The 26,358-nt window shown below is 31.1% G+C and overlaps 1 protein-coding gene across 2 annotated transcripts; it reads left to right on the top strand.

Annotated features, from left to right (window-relative positions):
• The first annotated feature begins 1,793 nt into the window (after positions 1-1,793).
• LOC129953332 (metabotropic glutamate receptor) lies at positions 1,794-25,877 on the top strand. Of its 2 annotated transcripts, XM_056066438.1 has the most exons (9): positions 1,794-1,974; positions 10,378-11,652; positions 14,646-14,899; positions 15,013-15,119; positions 15,196-15,321; positions 16,587-17,106; positions 17,986-18,281; positions 18,382-18,832; positions 24,201-25,877. In XM_056066438.1, the coding sequence occupies exons 2-9, from the start codon at positions 10,460-10,462 to the stop codon at positions 24,203-24,205; spliced, it is 2,952 nt and encodes a 983-aa protein (XP_055922413.1). In that variant the 5' UTR covers positions 1,794-1,974; positions 10,378-10,459; the 3' UTR covers positions 24,206-25,877. The 2 variants fall into 2 exon arrangements, with proteins under 2 accessions (XP_055922413.1, XP_055922412.1); XM_056066437.1 differs by lacking the exon at positions 24,201-25,877 and having other exon boundaries at positions 18,382-20,857.
• The last annotated feature ends 481 nt before the right edge of the window (positions 25,878-26,358 follow it).

Raw genomic sequence — 26,358 nt, 5'->3', positions numbered from 1 at the left:
GGTCGCCGCAGGTCGCCACATACTTTTCAAATATATATATGTACAAAGGAATTTTTTTACCCTTGTTACGAAATTGAATTGAGATTTCGATCCAGGTAAGCGTCGTTAGTGGATCGACGAATCGAATTGAATTTAAATCGAAATGATACTTGGGTTTTGTCCGTATGCGTACAGTGTTGTGAGATACAAATTAGCAAATTGTGTGGTTTTAACATTAAAATATAATACTGCTTAAAACACAAAAACACGCACTAAAATAAACTCATCTGAAAAAACCCAAGAGAGATAAAACATGACACACATACAAAAGCAAAACCCCGAGGAATTAAGTTATTGGCGTGCGAACGTTTGCTTGAATGTGTGTATTATGTTTTTCTCACCCAAATAAAACCCAAATATCAATTTAATTCCTTGATCCACTGACAACGTATGCCTGGACCGAAATCTTAATTCCATTTCGATTCGATTCCTCAATCTGCTCTTGTAACCAGGGTAACTATTGTAGAGAAATATACTTAGTCCGGTATTACACAGCGCATGTATTTAATGCGTATTAATCGGCTATTTTGTTTTGAAGTGTCATTCGGTAAAGCGCGCATTATTACACGAAGACTTTTTGGATGTTTAAGTCTGTGCATTATTTTGACAGATGTCTTCCATTTCTACTTTCGTTGCTTGCTCGGTGTACCCAACCCACGATTGCCACATTAGTTATCTGTGACCAAATTTGGTCATTATTTTTGCACTTGGTCAAATGGTCATTTTTAATTCCATTTGTCATATTTTTTTGAAACGAAAAAGGATGTTCGACAATTCGAGTAAAACGTTTTTTTTGTATAATATAATATAATATAATAATAATATAATATAACAATAATTTAATATTATAATAATATAATATAATAATAAAATAATATAATAATAATATAATATAATAATAATATAATATAATAATAATATAATATAATAATAATATAATATAATATAACAATAATATAATATAATAATAATATAATAGATGATGATGATGATGATGATGATGATGATGATGATGATGATGATGATGATGAAGATGATGATGATGATGATGATGATGATGATGATGATGATGATGATGATGATGATGATGATGATGATGATGATGATGATGATGATGATGATGATGATGATGATGATGATGATGATGATGATGATGATGATGATGATGATGATGATGATGATGATGATGATGATGATGATGATGATGATGATGATGATGATGATGATGATGATGATGATGATGATGATGATGATGATGATGATGATGATGATGATGATGATGATGATGATGATGATGATGATGATGATGATGATGATGATGATGATGATGATGATGATGATGATGATGATGATGATGATGATGATGATGATGATGATGATGATGATGATGATGACGCTGATTTTAATTTAAATTTTGTCTGTTATGAAATCATTACAATCCTACATTTGTAATCATAAAAGCTTTTTGTTCGTACAGCTTATTGCCTTCAATATATTATATTTATTTCACTTTATTTGTATAAAGGACAATTGCAAACACCAAAAATACTAACGCTTGCGCTCAAGAAACTAACTTCAAAGAGAAAAGTAATGTTTGTTGTTTGCCCCAACTGTGTTTTTGTATGGGTGAGAACTCCTAAATTCCAAGATACCCCCAGAACATAGGGTAGTCTCTCAAAGAGAACTTCACTTTAACATCAAATTTGTATGTTTCTTGGAAATCCCAGACAGAATATCTACCAGAAGGGCAACGGTTGTCTCGTGACGTTGGTGTTTTTGGATGTTTCGTTGTTGCGTTTCAACATCAGTGCGGGAGAAAAATTCCAAAAAAATAAGTCCGGGAAAATTGTCTCACTTCGATTCATCTTGCCCAGATTAATGTTTTTTTTGTGCACATTGATATGAACGGATTGTTAATCTAATCGAAACGTTTAGGTAACAAGTGATTCTATATATATATATCAATTGTATAACCTTTATGTAACCCCAGACGCGTATCCCACTCTCCCAACTCCCACAGAGCTGCATGCTGCATTTCCAATTTTACAACCCTTCTGGATGCAGCACGTGCGTGCAGTCTCTTTGAGTATTGATAAACAGGTGATACATTGTTTGCTGTGAGTACTATTTGAATGAAATTCATTAGGTCAACGGTACGGTACCATAACATAATCTTTGAAACCAGATAACACAACAGCAATTATTGCAAAATCACCCCGGATGTATGAACTAATACACATACTTAAATTATTATATACATAAAATCCACAAAATGTGTACTACGATGACTACTTAAGAAAGCATATCAGGTCAGGAAACCAAACAAAAAAAATAAGGGTAGAGAAAAGTCCAGGATTTGCTTGTTTCCGGAAAATTGAACTTTTTAGTTTGTTACTCTTATTTGTTCTTAGAATGAAACCATAATAAAATACATGCAATAAATGCATTTTTGTTAAATGTCATGTCCGTCAAATCGTGTTGGCAGGCTTTTTATAACAACATTTGTTGTGGTTTTTTTTGTGTTGTTTGTTTTGAAAAATTAATACACAACTCAAAAATATAGTTTTTTTTTTTAAAGTTAAATCTCGAATAAGATTAACAAGTAATGTTAATTGTTTCTAATTATTGCACTCTAATTGTTTTTTAGTTGCAAATTGCTGTTAAGTGCATCAAACTATGTAGGTAACATTTGTCTTTCTAAAAAATTACGTTTTGTAAGCAAATAGAGAGTTAAATTTAAACTTTGCCTGTATTTTAAAATTAATTATTTAAAGGAATATAAACCCAAAAACAAAACAAAAAATTATGTGTAGAGAATCTTTTGTATTTACATATTTTGAACGCAAGCTAGGTTTATCGTTAAAATCTAAAAACTCCACTCTTTCAATAGTTTTCATTTGAACCACTAAGGGGTTGTTATGTTTATACATGGTTATGTAAATACATGTATATACATTCAGAAACGTCAAAAAGTATAGGAATTTTTATAGATATATTAATTACCTTATGAGTTTTATACGGAATGATAAACCTGATAAGCTTAGACAAGTATTTTCTGACCTTTGTATGATATAAAAGTGAAATCAAATATGACCAAGGTACCATCGAAGAAAAATAAACAAAGACGAAAATAAACAACGTTTTTAAGGGATATTTAAGTTATCGTTAGTAGAAAGAATGTACATATACATACATATCTTTCTTTAATGCTAATGTATACTTAAAATCAAATTCATCATCTGGCGCAGAAATGAAACAATTTTTTGTTTAAGAATTATGATGTCCGGAATTGTTATGTTTTCAAAATCTACCCCTTTAAACATGCTAAATGCGACGAAAAACAATGTTTTTAAGGCTACGTTCAACCACAGCATATCCCATTACAACAAATTGTATGATTATTTTGCAAAGTGAAAAAGTACTTTTTCTTCTAGGAACATTTTAAATCATTTACACTTGAATCAAGTTAGAAACAATTTTGTTTTTAATTTAAAAAATGAGTACGCAGTTAATTGAAGCAATTTTGTTTTGAAGAAGTTGTGGAATGAAAAAAATACCACACACATTTTTTTTCCTAGCTTGACACGTAAAGAAGGATATTCAAAAATGTGCTCATGTAACTGCAAACAAATTTGGTTTCAAAAAATTAAATGTCATTTCATTAAAAAAAAATTAATTTTTGAAAATCGTTTGAGCGGTTTTCTTTTTGATTACATTTTAAATATATACAATTCTTAAGTTGAAGTTTTAAAATATTTTTAATATGCAGTTATTAGGAGCTTATTAATATAAGTTTTACATTTCAATTTTGTAAAAAAATGATGTCCCGGCTTCGAGATTACCAATTTAAAAAAAATGTTTAATATTTTTTTTTGATGAGCGTGTGCAAACAAAAATTAATTGAATCGGTTGATTAGTGCTTGAGAAAACTTTAAACCAAAATATCGGATTTATTGAGGAGGAAACTTTTTTTTTAATTAAATATTAAGAAAACAAAATTTAATAAAATTAGTAAAACAAGATTTTTGGCCAAGAAAATTGTATGGTTACTGCTGTTATTTTAGTTTAAAAAAATTAAAAAAAACCTAACGCAAATTGGCTCAAAGCTTTAATTTCCAAATTTGAAGTCAATTGACTTAGTGGTTTAGGCCGTAGGGGCCACGTCAAACTGACAGGCAGACGGAAGGGATTGTGGGACCCACCTTTTTCGACATATCGTTAGGTCATGTTTAATTAAAATCTCGAGTTTAAATTTTTTTTATGAATGCAAAACTTGTCATAGGTTTTTATATGTCGCAAGTAAAAATGAAATTTGATACGGTGAAATATGTCCTCGATGTTGACTTTCAAATTAAAAAACTTTATGTTTTATTTCAAAAACATTCTCTGCTAATTTTTTTTACCAATTTCAAGAAAAACGCAACAAACGGAGTTCGTCTAATTTAAGCACCTAGTTATTAGTTCATTATTAACACCGTGAAAATAATGGACCCAAGGTACAAATGTGGCCGACAAACTTTTAGATGTTGGAGAAGGTTTGGACTAAACATCGTTTGTTTAGACTATTAGTTTGTATGGTTGAAAATATTCCAATTACCAATTTCGTCAGCTCTGCATTCAAATTATTTCTCACATAAAGCTCGGCAGATTTTTCTCCTAAAGGATAAGCCGTGACATTTAGCAACGTTAAAATGGAGATTATTTTATTCAAATGTTGACCTTGACTCCGCCTCAAATGGTCCATCGACAAAATCTAATTTTGGCATAGTCTTTTCAACATATCGGCCGGTATCTCACGAATAAATGCTTCAAATTGTCTTCCAATGCGTAAATTGAAGCAGGATTGCTCTGTAGACCTGAGCTTTAACATAGACTGGTGTTGACCGGTCCACCGGTTGGGCAAAAAAAAGTTGGATATCATCTCACGGTAGGGCTCACCATTCACAGTTACGTTACGATTCGCATCATCTATGAAGATGCCACCAGCCCATAAGCCACATTAAACTTTGAATTTTTCTCGTTTAGCTTTTGCAATGCTTCTGGCTGATATTCACTCCAAAGTCGACAATTCTGTTTATTTACGTACCCATTTAGCCAAAAATGAGCTTTTCGCTGAACACAAGAAGCGCTCGATGAACATTCTTAACAGAGCACGCATTTTGATAATACAATTCAAAGATTTGCAAGTGTTGCTCGTTTATAAGCCGATTCATGGTTAAATTATAGACCAAACTGAAGATGTTTGACAGTGAAATAAAACACGAAACGTGCGTCAGCTGTTTAAACCAGTGTTGCCAAACAGATAATAGCTAAGTAATCACCCTTTATTTCTATAAAAGCTACAAAAATATGAATGCAGAGACTCAGACAAGGAATGTTCGCCATAAAATTAAATTTTTTTCTTAGAAAATTAAATACTGACGTATTTTTATCGGGCTCAATTTTCGGGAGTCTAATATTACTATCGTTATCTGTCTGCTTATTTATAGATTGGAGCTGATGCTGGATGACAAATTTCTGATACTTGAATTTAAGGAAATAGGTGCATTAATGTACATAGCTTCTCTAAAAATTAAATAACAACAAATTAAGTCAAACAAATAAGATGGGAAGAAACTTTAGTGTGCCACTCACAAATTACACGTTGCATAATTTCTTTTCACATCAGTTCTTTAGAGATTCAAAGCTTTTATATTAATAGATATGAAACGTTCATTGTTTTTCAATTAGACCTTAGTTTAACAAAAGTGTCACTTTGGGACATTTATATTCTTGAAATTCGTCTTTAAATCTCAGTTCTAGAGCATCCAAAGCAAAAAATAAATTCGCTTAGTTTTTTTAAAATTTTAAAAGTGTTTGCATTTTATCGAAACTCAACTTCGAAAGAAAAAAACACTTTAAGAAAGCCTCACATTTTGTATGTTTGTCAGAATAAAATAAAAAGGTCTTTAAAGTAAGAACCGGATTATTTGCTCTTTCTCTCAGAAAATATCATATAAAAATACTTAGAAGCATTACTAAAGATTTTTTCAATTCTAAATTGTGTTATTTTTGACAGTAAACTGCTTTTTGGTGAATATCCTTAAAGTACTTACAAATTTTAAGATGAAATCTTTACTTATACTACTACTCATACTTTACTTATATTACTAAACTGTATAAGCCTTGTGGCTTATTTAAATCCCCCGCTGAATCGTTTATTGGTCAAAAATTGATGAATTTGTGCTGAACGTTTGGAATATGGCTGGATTTCCGATTCTTGGCCCAGTCATCAGTTAAGTAGTATTTTTAGCAACAAAGTTTGAAGTCGTATCCATTAAAAGGTTTGTAGGTTTTCGTGTTTTATTAAAAAAGTTGCTAGTTAAATTATTCTTAAAAATTTTAAATTACCAACAATATTTTGCATAAATGAGATATTAGCCGAAAACCACTATATAAACAAATACAAATTGCATGATTGGAATTAATTTGAAGTAAATATCATCTATTTTTCACTAAAAAAATTAATTTGAAGCCAATATCTCAAATTTTTCAAAAGATATTTGAGTCGAAAATCAATTTTTACAACCTTTTGGTAATTTTTTTTTAGCTTTTTATTTTTGTTAAAAAAATGTCAATTTGATTTTTCTCAAAATTTTACCGAATGTTGAAAACAATACTTCTTATAAGACAAAATTAGTTTGATGGCATAATCATAAATTTTTGAAAAGATATTTGAGTCGAAAATAACCTTTTACCAACTTTTAGTAATGTTTTTCTTAGGTTTTTTATTTTTTCTAAGAAAAACTGTCAATTCGATTTTCTCAAATTTTTACCAGACGTCAAAAACGTTATTTTATATTGCACAAACATATTTTGGAGATAAAATGATTTTTGTTCGTAAAGTATTCGAAAAGGCAGGAAGCCGACCCACACTGATAACCTTCCATTGGTAGCACCTACACTAGTTCGACTAGTATTTTTTTTAACAAGTTAGATATGCAATTCAAAGCTTAAGTTTAAGCTGTTTTATGTAAAGATATATTCGAGGAATTAAATAAATGTATTTTTATAGGAAAACACTGTCTTTACATAATATTACTAAATATTAACAACAATATTTCTATGGCATAAAACAACTTGGAAGTCAATATCTTCTTTTATTCTCAAGATATTTAACTCATGATATAATTTTTAGAAGTTTTCAATATTTAAAAAAAAAATAATAATAACTAACTTTTGGAATTCATGTCCAAGAAATCATAAAAAAAAGTAATCCTTTTAAATTATAAATAAATTGGGTGGCGCAACAGTCAGTTGAAAACTAGGGCCTAGTGACTTACAACTCTCAACCATTCCTTTGTGCGAGTAATGTTGTCAGGAATGGAGGGGACCTACAGTTTATATGCCGAATCCGAACGGCTAATTTGAGAAAGCACTTTTTCATGACAAGAGTTACTCTTGGAGAAAGGCAGGAATCGAACCCGAGACCAGAGTATATCAAATAATAATTATTAGATATACTCTGCCCAAGACCTCTGGCTTGACAGTCCAACGCACTAACCATCATGCCACGGGTATCCTTTTATTAATCGTAAATCAAAGTCATATAAATAAACTTATAATTTTCAAAGTTATTTTTCAAGCAATCATTCTATAGGGATCACTTGCTTGGGGTAACTGCACAGAAAGCCACATCCAAAGGTTGCAATTTCTCAGAACAAGTTGTTAAAAATGATGTTAAACCTTCATTGCCATTTTTCAACCAACGAATTACACACGTTAGCTAATATTCTGAAAGGATTATAAAATTAAAAGAACGATATAAAGTTTCCTCCTAAATATCTGACAATGTTTTAATGTCAAACTTAGTTTCATAGTTATAACATTTAAAAGAATGATTTTTGTTATTTATTTATATTTGTCTTTGCTGTTGGTTATTTATTATTATGATTTATTTATTATTTTTTGTTTATTAATTTTGTATGTATCTATTTGTTTTTTTTTCATTTATCCATTTATTTATTTATTTTTTAATAAACTTATTTATGTTGTTTTTATTTATTTTATTCTTTGTGTACATATTTATTTATTTCTTTATTCACGTATTTATTTTATTGTTTTTTAATTTTTATATTTCTTTCGCATTTTTAGCTGTTGAACCCACCTCACGCCTTCTCTCTACTCTATATATTTTATATAGATTTTTTTTTATTTATATTCTAAATTTTTTTTCGCTCTTTAATGAAGGTTTTGAGTAACTTTTGCTCCAACCAAAACTTTATCTTTCAATTTTGTATTAGAAACTCATTTAAACTTGGTATACCAATCTCTGTAAATTGTGCAGTATATATTTAACATACAGAAATAATGTAATATTTTTAGCTCCAATGATAAGATAATACAAAAATTTTATTATATAATAAAAAAAAATGTAATTAAGTAATTTTTTTGTTATCAAGTTATATAAGTTGAAAATCAATTTTAACCAATGTTTAGTAGTCATATTTTAGGATGTTACCAGATGTTTAAAACGTTATTCTTCGTCACATACAATTATTGTAAAATTATTATGAATTCTTTTTTTAAAAACATTCGAGGCAAACTTTTTTTTCAGTTTTTTTATTTATAACTAAAGGGTTAACCGATTTTTGTTCTTAAAATTATATTTAATTAGTATCGCATCACATTACATAAAACAAAATTTAATTAAAATCGACAGCTTTATTAGTTCGTGAGATATTTAGGGACCCACAAATTGCTATCCTCATTTTCTGCTTTAATGTCTATACAACATTTATTTGAAGTGGATAACTTTTTTGGTTCTTGAGATATGGGCGACGAAAAAAGCTTACACAAGTACACATGACACACGGACATCTCTCTAAAAATCTTTGATTTAGATTCTAGGGACTTCGAAACATCAGAAATTGTAAAAAATTTCAGTTTGACAAATCGGATTTTAAGTTTTCTCAAGAACTAATCAACTAATTTCAATTTTAAAAATATTTGATGATCAAAACTATCATTGTTTTTATTTTGGATTTAAAAAAAATATTACACTTTTTTTTTGACATTCAATATCTCGAGTATGGGTACACATTTTTTACGAAACCATATTATTTCATATGTATATTTTAAAATACAGGAATTATTTTTAAACCGAATCTTTGGATACAAAGTTTTAAGCAAGTTCGAACGAACCAGTAGTGCATTTTATTAATGCCCAGTTGCATAAACAATTTTTATACATTGAACAGGATTTTAAACTGTTAAATGGGATATTTTGGTTTCACCAAACATTTTTAAAGTAAACAATATTTTAAACACCTTTTAAAATTAAATGCCCATTTATGGCTCATTAAATTTTAAAAGTGTCATAAAGAAATGAATATGACAGATTAACAGCTATTGTTTTGACTTGTAAAATTTTTACAGGGTTGTGAGGAGAGCTCTATTTTAAAAAAAATATCCCTGAAATTTCCCATTTTAAGCTTGGTGAAATTGAAAAAAATAAAAGGTCTGATAAAATTTAAAAAGCTTTTAGATAAAATGGCTTTTAGTGATTTTTTTTTTGAAATCGGACATAAGTCTTGTATTTGATAATAAAATTAATTTTCTAAGAAACTTAAGTTAAGTTGGCTTCAGTAGCGAGCAAATTTAGTTTGAACTCAACCCAGTATGTATCGTGTATACATGCCTCAATGATTACGATATCGTTAAGGCAAAACCACTTTGTCTATGTATGTCTTAGCACATTGGGGGAAAAATTATGGGTCTTGTTGATGCCGTATTTAGTCAGCTACACCATTTTCGGTGGCTCGAAATGAAACCTTGCTTATTATTGCATTGTGTAGAGATTCGCGAACCTTTGATCACCAGTTTAACCATTATTCTCAAAGTTGTATCAAGTTGGAAGAAAAACGAATTATACTACGAGGAGACAACACATATGGCCAAGCTTGAAACCTACTGGATGTATTCTCTTGAATAAAAAAAAAAACTCAGTTCCACCGGGACAACACCTTTCATAGCTCTTCCTTTGCAAACAAGATTACGGCTCCGATTAATCAATTTTAATATCAATATCAATTCCTTAAATTTTTGCAAAGATATTTGAGTGGAACATCAATTTTTAACAACTTTTAGTAATTTTTCTTATAAGATTTTAATTTTTTGTAAAAAAAATTGTCAATTAAATTTGTATCAAAATTGTACCTGATGTTGAAAACGACTGGTAATTAATTTATATAAAAAGAAAGATACAACAATTATTTGTTAGCTTAGAAATCAAAAAAAAAAAACCTTTATTTTAGCTCAATATTATTTTTACACAAAATTTTCTTTTTATTCTTACAGAAATTTTTCTACTCGAACGTGTTGTTGACTTGGTTGAAAGAAAATAGTGAACAGCTATACGATTTACCTTTACTATTTAAGAATGACAATGCAAACGCCTAAGCCCATAGGACTTATAATACTCTTGTTCTTCTATCCATTTGCATGTCAAAATCAAAACAAGAACTCTAAGCCAAGTCAAGAACTAGTATCGGTAAATCTTGCCGGAGATATAATACTTGGGGGCCTTTTTCCAGTGCATGAGAAAGGCGAAAATACACCGTGTGGCCCGAAAATTTATAATCGTGGTGTGCACCGACTTGAGGCGATGCTGTATGCTGTCGATCATGTTAACAATGATTCAACTTTATTACCCGGAATAACAATTGGTGTCCACATTTTAGATACTTGTTCACGTGATACATACGCATTAAATCAATCACTACAATTTGTTCGAAGTTCCCTTAACAATATGGATACATCTGCGTTTGAATGCCAGGATCTTTCGACTCCACAACCACGACGCAATACAACTGGACCGGTGTTTGGAGTAATTGGTGGTTCATATAGTTCCGTATCGCTGCAGGTGGCGAACTTGTTGCGTTTATTCCACATTCCACAAATTTCACCCGCCTCCACAGCGAAAACACTTAGTGATAAGACAAGATTTGATCTTTTTGCAAGAACTGTTCCCCCAGACACCTTTCAATCGGTTGCTATGGTTGACATAATAAAATGTTTTAACTGGTCATATGTCTCAACTATCCACTCGGAAGGATCCTACGGTGAATATGGAATAGAGGCTTTTCACAAGGAAGCAACCGAGCGAAATGTATGCATCGCTGCCGCCGAAAAAGTCCCATCAGCATCTGATGACAAGGTTTTTGATGCTATTATAGCAAAATTGCTGAAAAAACCAAATGCCAGAGGTGTTGTTCTTTTTGTTCGAGCCGAAGATGCAAGAAGTCTTTTACAAGCAGCTAAACGGGCTAATCTGGCACAACCCTTCCATTGGATTGCCAGTGATGGATGGGGCAAGCAACAAAAATTGCTTGATGGCTTAGAAGATATTGCTGAAGGTTCAATTACTGTTGAACTTCAATCGGAGTTAATTCAAGATTTTGATGACTATATGATGTCACTGTCTCCCCAAACAAATACTCGAAATCCATGGTTTGAGGAATATTGGGAAGATACATTTGATTGTGTATTGGAAAAGAATCTGCCACCGTTATTAAAGGATCGTACAGGCATTCGAAAATGTGATAGGAATTTAAAGTTGTCAGAAAAATCGGGGTGCGTTTAAAATCATTTTTATCTTAAGTCAGTTTTTAAACATTATTAAAAGACGTATTTTATAAATACGGAACGAGAGGATTGACTATAAATCCGACATTCTTAGATGTGTCAAAAACAACATCTCAAAATGAAATATAAAAATAATACAAACTAAACTAATAATAATCTAATGCCAAAATAATTTCGTTGGCATTGTGTACAAATGCTTATTCACTGCTCGTGCCTATTTTTAGAACTTAGATCCAGACTGATTTATTGATTTTTTACAATGTCAAATTCTATTTTTTTTTATAAACAAAAGAAAGAAGGTTTATATTCCAAATAAAAAATAGAAAGAGTTATTTAGATATACCCTTTTGTGACTATCTAAATAACTCTTTTTGCCTTCAATATTACACTTAAGGAAAAAAGGTATAAAGCAAGGATACCAAAACCAATATCAAATGTATGAACATCTAAAGTTATTAAGGAACAACCTTAATATCAAGATTCGAGTCTTTCGTACGTATTACTCTCTCCATTTCCTTAAATTGATGTACATATTTGTAGTTTTGACATGATGTCCATAAATGTGAAATAAAATACAAATTATTACGCGATGCGCTAATTTTTTTTTGTCAAAGAAACAACGATTTAGCGGCCGGGATGCGTATCACGTTGACAAGTGATAATATCCCGTGTCAGTTTGTGAAGTTGCCTAAAAAAAGTAGGATATCGTTTTATACATTTTTGAAAAAATATTCTGAGGCAATATGTTTCAGAAAGTACATTTTAAGGCTTTAATTTTTTTTACAACGGTAAACATACTTTCTAGAATTAAAAGTTAACCCATTTATATTGAGATCACGGATGTTAAAAATTTGGAACAATGTTCAAAGCAAGTAGACAAATTTGGGACAAGTTGAAAATTTAAGAAATGGTTGATCACTTTACGCACTCTAATCCTTGGCATTTTTTTGTTGTAGTTTAAGCAATTTTTTTTGTGGGGGGGGCATGCTGTAAGTACCCTTGTTTAACTAAAAATAAATTATTTGACAGCTGACAAAAAATTACAGACAGTTAAAATAGTACAATGGTCGGAAAAAGTATTTTAACAAACAAAATATGATACAGTTTTATTCAAATATTTTATTTAATCAGTTGAAAAATATTTTTAAAAAATGCATAATAATGGTAAGGCCATTAGTTTTTAATAGAAGTTTATTTCATTAAATTCAATGATATAGTTCTGCAACTAAAAATTATTTTTCAGAAAACGCATTTTGAGGAAAAATGAAAAAAAAAATTAAACAACATTTAAAGCATAATTTAATAGAAAATGCAATATCCGTTGCTGTGAATGACTTTTTGCAATCCGCCTGGCATATATTTTACTAAATTTTGAGTTTGCGGAGAAATTCCCTTCCAAAGGTTTTTTCCCAGGGATTCTGCAAAAAAATTTCTTTTTTGATCCGTTGTACTCAAGACAACTTTCATCAGTCCACAACTCTTTATCCCAAAATGATGAGGCTTGTGTAAAAATTCTTTGGCAACTGCAGGCGTTTAAGTTTATTTTTTGGGATATTTGGGGTATTGTTCTGGCTATATAAGTAGCATTTAAATGTCATGCCCCTTTTGTGTTTCAATTCATACAGATTTTGGGGTGTTCAGCACATTTTCCTTAAACTTTCTGACTATAAAACGGTACTCTTTCTAGGAAGTCTTGCGTGGTCGCCCTAAACATGGAACATTTCGCGTGCATTTGTTTTTTTTCTGCTTATTGATTTGGCGATAGACGGTTTGACGATGAACTTTATATAGTTTGCTCAACTTTTCCACCGAAATACCCGCATAATACTTGGTCAAAATCTCAATTCTTAAATCTTGGCTTACTTCCGACGTTTTACCCATTATTATTAACTAATTGTTTGTAAATCTTGTCGAAGTTAATAAATGTATTAAAAAGTGAAAATATAGATAGGAAATCTCAATTCTTTTAGCACGCGACACGAAAGAAACTGCAAAGATTACGATATCAACATACTTTTTCCAGTTAGTTTTGACTCACACTCGGTCTATTCATCAAAAGGGTCCCAAAAAGAATCCATTAGAAAAAATAAATATTTCTGGATTTTACCGTTGCCTAGGTGCCTTGTTTTTGGTTTTGAGTAGCAAAAGATTCCCATTACGTTTCTCAGTTTACTATACTAAGTGGTCTAGCATTACAAATAGTATTGTCAAAATACTTCTTCCGACCATTGTATTGTCAATTTAAAGTAAAGACATGTCTTATAATAAATAGGCAAATATTAAATACGTGCTACAATTTATTGTGAGTACTGAAAATAAAAAAACCGGTGATGCATGGTTAACATATATGATAAGTTTAAACAGGAAATAATTTGAAATTCTTAGGGCAAGTGGATATGGTACTGCACTATATGCAAAACCTGGATGGGCAGGTCATAGAATGTATTCAGAAAATGGCAAAAAGTATATAAAATGAGTATTGAGGAGGAAAATCAAACGGAGAGGAAACTGCAATGTGTAATCTACTAATAAATTCACGCCTTTCAGCAATTGTATCTAAAGTGCCATTTTCAGTACAAAAATCACTCTAACTTTTAAAGTTTTTTCGTAATAAATGAAGTCATAAGTGTTCATATATGCGTTTCGTCCCGGTGTAATGGGTCATCAGAAGATGACCATTAGACCTTGTCTTGACGCGTATTTTCCGAATAAATCGGGATTCCATATAATCCGAGCTACATAGAGCAACTGCGAATTATATCAAGATTAATTTAAGTGTGGTTTGTGAATGTCCTCCAAAAACAGAAATAAACACAAAAGCCAACATTGCGTTCATTGCTTTTGTCATAACATTTAATTTTATTTGTCATTAGTTTTTGTTCTTTGCTCATCAAGATATATCTTATTTTTAATAATTCCGACATTCCACAAAAGCCTTTTAAACTAAAAAAGAAAGCCAACAAAAATTTTCTTTTTCACAGCTATGAACAAGAATCAAAAACTCAATTTGTTGTGGATGCGGTTTATGCTTTCGCTCATGCACTACACCGTCTCCATCAGGATTTGTGTGCATCAGGAGGTGTTGGCACAAACCAAACGCATAGACATCATCACAGTGAATCCGTTTGGTTGCATAAACCTGCAACTGGTCAACATCAAATGGCATGCCCCGAAATGGTTAACTACGATGGCAAACAGTTCTATGATAATTATCTGTTGAATGTCTCTTTTATCGGTTCGTGTTTTAGCTTAGTAAAATAATAAATATATTTTAAGAATTTGTGCAAACATCTATTTGTTTTTTTTTCTCTGTTTTTGATTTTTATTTGACATTTTATAAAAATGCAGATCTTGCTGGAAGTGAGGTTAAATTTGATAGCCAAGGTGATGGCCTGGCCCGCTATGACATCCTTAATTACCAAAGGTTGGATAATTCCACCGGATATTACTATAAGGTAAATGAGCGTCCTCTATTTATTTATGTTCATAATTATGAATATTTGTCTTCTTTCTCATTTCTTAATAATACAGGTAGTGGGGAAATGGTTCAATCAACTAGAATTAAATTTACATGATGTGGTATGGAATAAGGAAGTTGAAAAGCCAACTTCTGCTTGTTCACTTCCATGTGATGTGGGCATGATTAAGAAGCAGCAGGTAAGAAATAATAACTCATTCTATTCTAGATCCCATAGAATAGCGTAGATCCCAGCGCTAATTTTTCCACAAGTGGGGGCAATTTAACAAACGAGTTTTACAAATCTCAACTATTCACTGTGCAATTAATGCGATGGATAGAAGAACCTTAATTTAAGGGCAAGTTATAGGTATCATTGGTTTTTATCATTGAAATCAATATTTTTTTTTATTTCTGTCATAAGAAAATGTTTAGGTAAGTTGTTATCATTGAAAAAAATGGACTGATACTTGTGTATAAATATAAAATGAATCACCTTTAATGATTTGATATGATAAATGTTTTGAGCCTATTTGCTCCATGTGACTGTGAGGAATTTCCCACTGTCTGCTTAAAATGATCGATATAGCATAAAAACAGCTTTTTAATGTTTTTAAGTCTTAAAGAAACATACAAAATGAAATGCACTACTGGGTCGCACAAGATTGCTCCTGTATCAATAGAACGTATTTAAAAATAATGACTATAATTTAAAATATACAAATGTACATACCTGCAAAATAATTTTATCTTCAAAAATTTAAATGCCATTTGACAAATCAAATTTTTGCAACTGGACTGAACAATAGGAAATCGCTATTTTTAATTAATTCAATATGTATACAATTTTTAAGCTTTTGTTTAAAAGTATTTTTAGTACGCATTCCACATTCAATTTTCGTAAAAACATATTGACCCGTTTACGAGATATCGAACTTTGACATTTTTCATCATCGAATGTTATAAATACAAAAATATTGAAATAAGGACAAGAGTTCCTGAGAAAATTTAAAAAAAAAATAACAAATCCTTAGGGAAACGGGGTACCATTTTGGATCAATACAAACATTTATTTTTTTTTATTGAAAGAAGCCAAGTTAAATAAAAACAACTAAATTTCATTTGAAAATTGAGTAAATTTGAATTTTCATTTTTTTACCAAACAATTTGTATGGAGACTACTGTTATTTTTGATCTTTAAAAATGGAAACATCTTTTTAATGACAAAAACCAATGATCTGCCGAATCCGAAGGGATAGTTTGAAATTAAACTAAATTAAACTAAATTAAATCAAATTAAATCAAATTAAATAAAATTTAATTAAATTAAATTGATTTAAATTAAATTGATCATTATAATAAAACAAATTTTATTGCTCTATTTTGTATGGGATATCTATACTTATATTTAGTTTACAGGTGCAAATATAAATTAAAAAAAAAAAATAAAATTATATTTTCTCAGGGTGATACGTGCTGTTGGATCTGCGACAATTGTGAAAATTACGAATATGTTTTCGACGAATTCACATGTAAGGACTGTGGACCTGGCTACTGGCCTTACCCCGATAAATTATCCTGCTTTGCACTGGACATTCAGTACATGCCGCTACAATCTCTGTTTGCCATTATTCCAATGACATTTGCTATTTTTGGCATAGTAATGACGCTTATGGTCATACTTCTATTTGCCATCAACCACGATACGCCATTAGTAAGAGCTTCAGGTCGTGAGCTAAGTTACACGCTACTAATTGGAATTCTAGTCTGCTATTCGAACACATTTGCCTTGATTGCTAAACCAACAATTGGTTCATGCGTTGTTCAGCGTTTTGGAATTGGTGTTGGCTTTTCAATTATTTATAGTGCATTGTTGACTAAAACAAATCGTATATCAAGGATCTTCCATTCAGCATCAAAATCGGCTCAACGATTGAAGTATATCAGTCCACAGTCGCAAGTTGTAATAACAATGACTCTTATCGGTAAGTTTGATTGCATAGACTTTTATCACACAATTACTTGGAAACGATTTATGTATGTGTAAGGGTGTATATAATTTAGCTGTGTGATTTTACTGCGTTAAACATAAATGCAATAAAAGACCCAATTACCAATTGGGTAAGAAGTTATGAAAAAATTTAAATTCTATTAATAAAATATAATGTATAATATGTAGCTAGTTGAGTTATAGTTGTAAAACAAGTTCATATATACAAGGTGATTGGAAAAAGGTGCATCAAATGGATAGAGCAAATAGGATGGGTTAAGATATGACAAAATTCGTATAGACACGAGCGACAATTTTCTTAAAAACTTATTATAAACAGACAAAAAAATGTTCAGTATAATATAATAATAAAGTATAATATAAGTCATTCTTTATTATTTTATAAAAACAACGAATCCCATTTTTCATGTATTTTTTGAAAATTGTTTAAACTTAAAATTTCAAAAAAATGTATAAAATTTAAAGACTTGCAACGCTTTCAAAAGTTAGTATTGCTCCCAATATTTTCACCATTCTGTTTCACGAAAACCAAAAACTTATAAAATGTGTTTCCGAACATACACGCTGATATGCGTCCTCTTTTGTTCTTTTTCTTTTCTAGAAGAGGGTATAGCAGGTGAAAAAAGATACAAATAAAACCGTCTTCAGCTTTACGTTAAGTTGCACAATCTTCAAAACTTATTTAAAACTTTCTAATATTTTGCTTGAAAATTAATTTCACAATCGGAAAACTAGTAAAAAAGTGGAGAGAGTCATCTATCCTTATACATTTTAACGATTTAGTTATAGTGTTATTCCCGTCTTCTAAATTTCCCATAACTTTTTTTGTTTTTTTTTTGTTCTTATCAAAAAGCTATTCAAATAATAATAACTATGGTCTGGATGATTGTGGAGCCACCAGGGACCCGCTTCTATTACCCTGATCGAACTGAAGTTATTTTGAAATGCAAAATACAGGATATGTCATTTTTATTCTCACAATTATATAACATGATACTTATTACAATTTGTACCGTCTACGCCATTAAAACACGTAAGATCCCGGAAAATTTCAACGAATCGAAATTCATTGGGTTCACTATGTATACAACTTGTATCATCTGGTTGGCATTTATTCCAATTTATTTTGGTACTGGAAATTCCTATGAGGTAAGGAAGTGGGAATATATACACAAATATTTAAGGGAATGCGAATTGCCAATAAGCATTTTGAAATTATTATGTATATGTATTTGTTTTGTCTTTAAAGATACAAATAACAACCCTTTGCATATCGATCAGTTTGAGTGCTTCGGTGGCACTTGTCTGTCTTTATTCACCAAAAGTTTATATTTTGGTCTTTCAACCGGACAAAAATATTCGCAAGCTTACTATGAACAGCACAGTTTATAGAAAATCTACTGCGTGTGCTGCAAGCGGCAGTGCAACAGCTGTAGCATCATCTAATCCTGTGGGAGCAGCCGGTATAAGTGGCTCTGTTACGACAGCAGGTAATAACGCTTCAAGCCCACCACCAACTCCAGCATTAACCTGCTTGCAGAATTCACTAAGCTGTGGTGACGTTGCAGTTGGAGCAAACCAAGGTCTCGGAATGCATCATGTTGAAAGAGAGATGCTTCCACTTGAGGCTCGGCCGGGACCAAGTGGCCTGGGAGTTAATTGCAACTGTAAGAACCGATACAACGAGGCCCATGATTGCGGTAAGTGTTAAAAACTAAAAGACATATACAATGGCCCTTCCATACTCTTATTTAACTATACTGATAAATTTGTAAATGTTTTGTTACTTTAAATGTTTAACACCTAATGTAAAAAAACATACATTTGCTATCTAACTATAATTTGTAATAATCCTCTTAAGAATGAGACAGCTAAATTCTACGCATTTAAAAAAAAGAAGATTTTATTTTCCTGTGTACGTAATAGTATTAATAAGTTTATAGGTTTGTACATAATTAAATTGACATGTTGCCTTTTAAAAACATGCAAATCACTGTGTTGTATATAGGTAGTTATTATATAATCTAATGCCTAAAATACATACTTGATGTTTGAAGTGTATCCATCCATATTGTATTCATATCTACTTTTTTGTTCCGTTCACCTAAACGTCAGTACATTTTTCATTTCAACTTATTCCGCCTCAAAACATCCCACCGATGCATTCATGGTTAGTAAATGCTTATTTTTTCGTTACCTGACTTTCATGTAGCATAAAGCAAACTTTAAGTCCTCGGTATTCTGCACAATTTGTCGAGCAAATGGGAAACAGCAAAAAAAAAAAAGTTAAAAAATACGGTAATTGAGTATTCATCAGTATCTATCAGAAAAAAATAAATTGGTTGGCGCAACAGTCCGTTGAAAACTAGGGCCTAGTGACTTACAACTCTCAACCACTTCTGTGTGCTAGTACTGTTGTCAGGGATGGAGGGGACCTACAGTTTTAAGCCGAATCCGAACGGCTCATTTGAGAAAGCATTTTTCATGACAAGAATTACTTTTGAAGAACTTGTCAATTCGTCGATGGCATAGGCAGGGATCGAACCGAAGACCTCTTGCATGACAGTCCAACGCACTAACCATCATGCCACGGGTACTACATTCCATGTACAGTATCTATTACTGTTCCACAAATTGGCTTTGGAAAGTGCAACAAAGTCCAAAAAGGTTTTGGACTTTATTTTACTCTTGAAATTGCTAAAATGAAGCGCATGGTAATTGCATGGGTTTGGAATAATACAACGTAAGTCTTTTCTGGAATCCCCGATGAATGATATTAAAAAATTATGAGGCACTATACAATGACATACATAAGGATACTAGCTGACCCGACAAACGTTGTGTTGTCATATAAATAATTTCTAGAGAATATTTTGCTAGAAATAAATGTAAATATTGTAAGTGTTTAAGGATGTGGTATATATGTAAGTGGGAGAGCACTGTAAACGGTGACAAAATACAAAAATAACAAATCACCAAACAATTGTTTTAACTTATTAAAATTAATTCTTTAAAATTATATACATATCGCTAATTGTGACAATACCATACGAAACAATATTATTCCCTTAATGCAACAGAGTGTACAATATTTTTGGTTATCCCATCACCCCGGAATTTGCCATTTAGAATTATGGCTTCGATAACATTTTCATTAATTTTGTTAATTACTAATCACTTTTCGTTGCACAAGCGAAGCAAAATTACCGGAGATCCAACTTTCGGTTGTAAACTACGCGGTGGCATGCCTTGCAAATCCAATGAGTTCAAAAACCCAATTGGATAATTTACAGCTTCGGTAGCATCACAAAATGTATCGATAGATTTGTATGACACCAAGCCTCCTGGTAACAAATGTTGTATCTTGAGATTTAATTCGTTGACATCCACATTTTTTTGCTGCTAAAATTGCTCTTTCTGCCGTCCACTCATGATTTGTTTATTGTCAATGAGAGCATCATGTGAATCTATGATCGTGCAGAAATCGACCGGTAATTTTATGCATCTGTAGTAACTTTTCCGTCGCCCATAACTAACAGTTGTTTTGAGAATGTTTCAGCGTATGGATCTTGAAGCATTCGAACACGCATATTTATGTAATTTCAGTTGTAATTTTTCAACATTACGCCATTAGCGATAATTTTAAGCACGCGTTGATCTCATCAGCATACGTGGAACGCACACGTGTCCTGCTACTGGATGAGCTGTTCTGTCTCTATCCTTAATGCAAGAGCCAATGCTATTGCTATTAATACTATTATTTGATCGTATTTTAGCAAAAATTATCGAAATAAGGAATGTTTTTCCAGTTCCACCTGGTGCATCCAAAAAAAGAATCCACCTTGTCCTGCCAAAACTGCGACATGATGTGATCATAAATGGTTCTTTGTTCTTCATTTATTTGTGGGACATTGCGAGCAACAATTGTAGTTCACGATTCAATTCAGTGTCTATTAAATCAAATGCATTACGATTTGGTGATCGTTGCACCGTGTACGATGTTGATGCAATCAAACAATACCACTTAGGAATTTAAAAATTGATAAAAACCTATTCTCTCACCTATCGAATGTATGTATATGCAAAATTCCATTGAAATTGGTTAAGCCGTTTTGGGAAATATGGCAACTAACACTGTGACAGGAGAATTTTATATATTAGATGCATATGCTTTGGCTCTTATAAATGGCCCCCTTATAAGAAATATAAATTTAAATTCTTTTATTTTCTACTCGTTTAAGCAAAATATAGACGATTGTAATCAAAAGCCATCCAATTAGGTTACAATTGTTACCACTCTATCGATTGAAAACTGTCCGGTTATACGGTTGTTTAATTTTATCCAAATATTAGACATCGACTTTGTTTTAATTGTTCTTGAGTCCTATTTTTTTGAACCTTTTTTTGTATAACTTCTTGTTTGTTATTTTGCCAAACAGTGACTACTTATTTCTTTCGATTTTACTTGTTTTGAAATTCTTTTAAAATTCTGTAGATTTTTTGTTGCTGTTTCCTTCTCAAAAACTTTCCGCCAGTAAAAATATTGATTAGTGCACATTTGTCCAATTATACAGAAAATTCGGTGTTTGGACGAGTACAAACGATTGCGAGAATGCGGACAATTTTTTGACGGAAAATTTGACCATAATTGACTGCTATTTTTTTTCTGTCACTTGTGACATATAAAATCGGCTTTAATGTTTTGCAAATATTGAAAGATCTTCCAATCGTGTATACTTAGCTTTGCAGATTTAACTACATTAATAAAAAATCCCTTTCTGTTTACCGGGAGACATCCCCTTTTTTAAAAAAAAAAGTTAAGGCCACTTCAATATTGGGGATGTCCAAAAAGGAAAACTACAAAAGTCTAAAGTCTAGTTGTCGAAATTCAGTTAATTATGCTATTGGATGAGTCGACATTTTGTACTCTTCTAATGTTCAAAGATTTCAAACTAATCTGCATTGGTATTTCCATACCAATCCTGATAGGTACTAATTTCTCATTGAATGTGCTCATAATATACAAAATATGAAAAGTAACATAACTCCTTGTCAAAAGATAAAACAAAGCTTGAAGTCAATATCTTTCTTCGTTCTCAAGACACTTGAGTCGAAAACCATTTTTAAGTAGTTTTTTCAGGTTTTCGTGTTTTGTAAAAATATCGTGGATTGAATATCTCGAAAAAATAACTGAATGTTAATAAAAATATTTTGCATATAATTAAACATTAAATTTCAATATATATGTTTTTGTTTCCAAGACATAATTTAATATACATAAATACAAAATTTGGGTATAATGAAAGAGATATTTAAGTTAAAAATCTGTTTTTCCAGTTGTGTGTAGTATTTTTTGTAGATTTTCGTATTTTATAAATTGTTGTGTACTGCATTTAAAAAAATTAAAATAGGAATCGTGAAAAAAGGTTTTTTTTTTAGTTTAATTATTTCTGTTTATTGACATAAACAAATTAATGAGTTTAAAAGTCTTTTTTATTAAACAATTGTTTTTTAAGGAACACCAGATCAAGTGGGAATTAAAAACCGCTAAGGTTAGTTAAATAAAAGCATCAAAACATACTACCAACCTTGTTCACAAAAATATATAAAAACAAATAAAATAAAATGCGTTTCAGTAAAATTAAAAGGATACAGATGTAGCAAAGTTTTGTAATATTAAGCGCACACTCAGGTGATTTTTGTAACCATTATAATAAGAAGACACAGAGTGAGCATTAGAAAAGGAAGAGAAGGTTTGGGAGCTGATGTCGATGCACATCGCATAATAATTCCTGAACATTTTCTGGGAAAGACAGAGCATTGTTAAGCATTCCACATTCGTGAATTACGGCAAAAGCAATTTCTGTACTAGAGAATACGACCAAGGACATACGGTTAAATTGTATGTGTGACGGGACGTATGCAACTGGCTGTCCCATAATCCGCAGGAGCGGCTTTCTTTTACTTAGGTTAAGTCTAATGATATCAGTCAGATCAGAGGGGGGAAAAGCTTTTGTATCTCCTCGGGAAACCCTATTATCTGTTGGTATTTTTGCAAACAAGAGGTGGTTGGACATATACAGACCGAAAATTTTAAGATGTTTAGTTTCCTTAATGTAAGTGCTACTCTTAAATAGTGTTTGCCACTTGTGTTAAATTATACGACACTTGTCAACATTGAGTTCTCGACCAATTAAATTCTCCGATAATTGGTATTGCAACGACAATTTTTGTGTTCTCAATTCGTCTGGGGAACTCTCTTTCCCCTTTGCTTCGGAAGATAGGTTGCGTAACGCTTTTTAGGACGAGGTTCAAGCAGTATCTGGAGGGCCAGTAATATTGATAGGATGAGTGTTTCTGATCTTTTCCGTTTTAAAAATATTAAGTTTCCTGAATTATTTATTTTATGTTATGCATATTTAATTTAACATACAGTTTTTGTCTTAATGTATTCTTAAACCCTTTTATTTCTCATGTACATTAACAATATCAAACTATTATTTTAAATATATAATTCTAAACGTACCTGCGCTATTTTATAAAAAAATAATTATCTTAGGGTGTTTTTTTTTTTGGTGGCGCAACAGTTCGTTGAGAACTAGGGCCTAGTGACTTACAACTCTCCACCATTCCAGAGTGCGAGTACTGTTATCAGGGTTGGAGGAATTTATAATGTAAAAAAAAATGTACATTTATTTAATTTATAAATACACTTACCAGTTTCAAAATACCCAGTAAAGGTACTTGAAAAAGAAACGGTACCCAGTACTTGATTTTTTGTAAGTGCTGTGTTTTTGTTATTGTTATTTTTCATCCGTATATATGTATGTACGTTGTTGTTTATTAGATATTTTTTTTAGTAATATCATTTGTTTATTACTTATTTGTTTAAACGACATTTTTGTGTGTGTATATTTGTGTTAGTTTGTTATTGTTTATTTGTATAATTGTTTAATTTGCCAAGAATTAACCTCAAAACAAAAAAAGATCACATGCACAACGGACAACGAAAGTTTAGTAACAACTGCAATAATTTATCTTTCTTATCTCAAAAATGTTGCTGCTAAGGATGACATTTTGGATTTGGACGGTGAACTTAGTCAATTAAGAAAAAAAGAATGGCAACCTCAAGAACACTTTGAGGTACTAACCAATTGAAGAAATTTACTCAATGAAAAGATTGGTCAACTGAAAATATCTGCTATAGAATCCAACTAAATTATGGAAGTCAATTGAGGATCTGCTACTTCCCTGTTGGATGTCGAAAAAATGTGCATGAACATTATAAAGCGGCACTGGAAACACATTCAAGGTCATCAGAAGATAATTTCAGTTGTTTTTCGGAAGTTCAGAAAAGAAAAGGAATTCTGAATTTGAAGTGTTAAAAACCAAACCGAATTTTTTAAGAATATAGTTTTCGAGGCGGATCGTCATATAAGGACTCCATGATAACATACCACAAATTTAATTGCACCGAGGGCTGAAAGAGTTTGGGGACCATTGTAATAAAGGCTTTCATGAATTGAAATCATCTGTTATTAGCAGTCTTATTTTCTTATTTTAAAAGTGAAATATTTGAATTTGAATATTGTGTGGGTTTCAAATGGACCTATGCAACAGCATACCATCATTCCTTTTTTTGTTAGTAGTACAAATATTTTTCTTTAATTTAGCTTTAGTTTTAGCTTTAGTTTTATTTTATGTAAACTGGGGCGAAAGCTCTAATCTGGTCTTATGAATAAAAACTAAGGCTAAAAAAGTCGAAACTAGGTGTATTTAAAAACAAGCTTTACCTAGAAGCTAAACTAGATTTATATAGCTTTAGCTTGTTTTAAGGTCAAGCTCTGAACTGTGTGATTAATACAAGCTTAAGCCAAAATATTATAGTTATAAAGCTACAAAAACATCAAAATTTCAAGACTTCTGGCCAAATAACTTTTAATTTGTTCTTATTTTAAGATTTACTTATGACTTGTTACCGGACAGTCTTCATGCCACTTCATTATTATACGAAGTTTAATAACAAAAAATATAGACAGTATTGAGAAAATTTTAACTGGCACAACAGTACAAGTTCCAAAGAATGATGATAAAATGTTTTGTATCCATAATTTTAAGCTTAAACTTTAAAGGTCCATCCGACAGGCCTTAGTTCGATGACGAGCAGTGGAGATTTGTTTATATTATACATAGCTCAAGGACGGTGTTATAAGAACTCTCTTGAACTTATCTATGAATTATCGGCTAAGTTAAGTTAAGTTTTCTAGAAGGAAGAGTGAGTCTATGGCCCCCGCTAGAAGCTGGCGCAGAAAGAAAACGCCAGTGACCTCGATGTATTTTGAGAGGGTTTACAATTTAATAAGTCTTAAACGTAAGATTAGATTATCATACCAAGCCAGACCGAGCACTACAACCCGTAGAAATTTGCACTGTATAACTTTCATTTTTAGAGAGTGCGCGGTCTTATGATGAGATCAGACTTGCAAGAGTATTTGAGAAGTGGTATAAAGGATTAAATGTATAGAGACTAAGAGACATAGGGGTATGTGAGTTCTCTAGAATAAAGCTTAATGAAACGAAGCGATAAGGTGATTTTAATAATAAGACTCGAGTCTTAGGTCATGAAAATAACAGAGAGACAAAATTAAAACATCGCATAGACTATAAGTTCAGAAGGGAAGATGTAATCACATAGGGTTAAATGCTGTGGATTGGCCGGTATCCAATTCTGGTTTTTCCCAATATCTGTACAAAAAATAAAAAGTTTAAAGGTAACCTACAAGAATAATACCTACTGCTGAAAATTAGTACAAAATTATTCTTAACAAAACATTTTGATAACAAAGATAGATATTGACTTTAAAATGCAACTGGGTAAGGTCATAGCGAGTTAAAATAAGCATACTGAAACCATGAGAACTATAATATAAACCAAAAGGAAGTGAAAGTGTAATGTCCGAGAACTAAAAACGGCTTAGTTAATTTATTATTTAAAGTGTTTTTGTCAGGAGACAAAAAGCAATTATTAGTATATAAAGTGTAGTAATACAGAGTTACCGTCCACCCCAAGTATATTAGATAATCATGAACATTTATAAGTTTCACTACATTATTTTTTTACTAAGCATTCTATTCATTCATGATTGAAAAGATCAAAATAAAACTTCAAAATAACTTATACAAGCACATATTCATACACACATATATACATATATTTATAATAAAT

Source organism: Eupeodes corollae, chromosome X (assembly GCF_945859685.1).
Source record: "Eupeodes corollae chromosome X, idEupCoro1.1, whole genome shotgun sequence".
NCBI lineage: Eukaryota > Metazoa > Arthropoda > Insecta > Diptera > Syrphidae > Eupeodes > Eupeodes corollae.
Note: the sequence above shows the minus strand (reverse complement) of the source record. Positions and strands in the feature narration are given on the sequence as shown.

What these genes read in the sequence shown, in the direction of transcription:
- LOC129953332 (XM_056066437.1), top strand. Translation starts at nt 10,460, where the DNA reads ATGACAATGCAAACGCCTAAGCCCATAGGACTTATAATACTCTTGTTC. An exon ending in GTTGAATGTCTCTTTTATCG is followed by an intron (nt 14,900 to 15,012) that starts GTTCGTGTTTTA and finishes ATAAAAATGCAG; the next exon opens with ATCTTGCTGGAAGTGAGGTT. An exon ending in AATAACAATGACTCTTATCG is followed by an intron (nt 17,107 to 17,985) that starts GTAAGTTTGATT and finishes CTTATCAAAAAG; the next exon opens with CTATTCAAATAATAATAACT.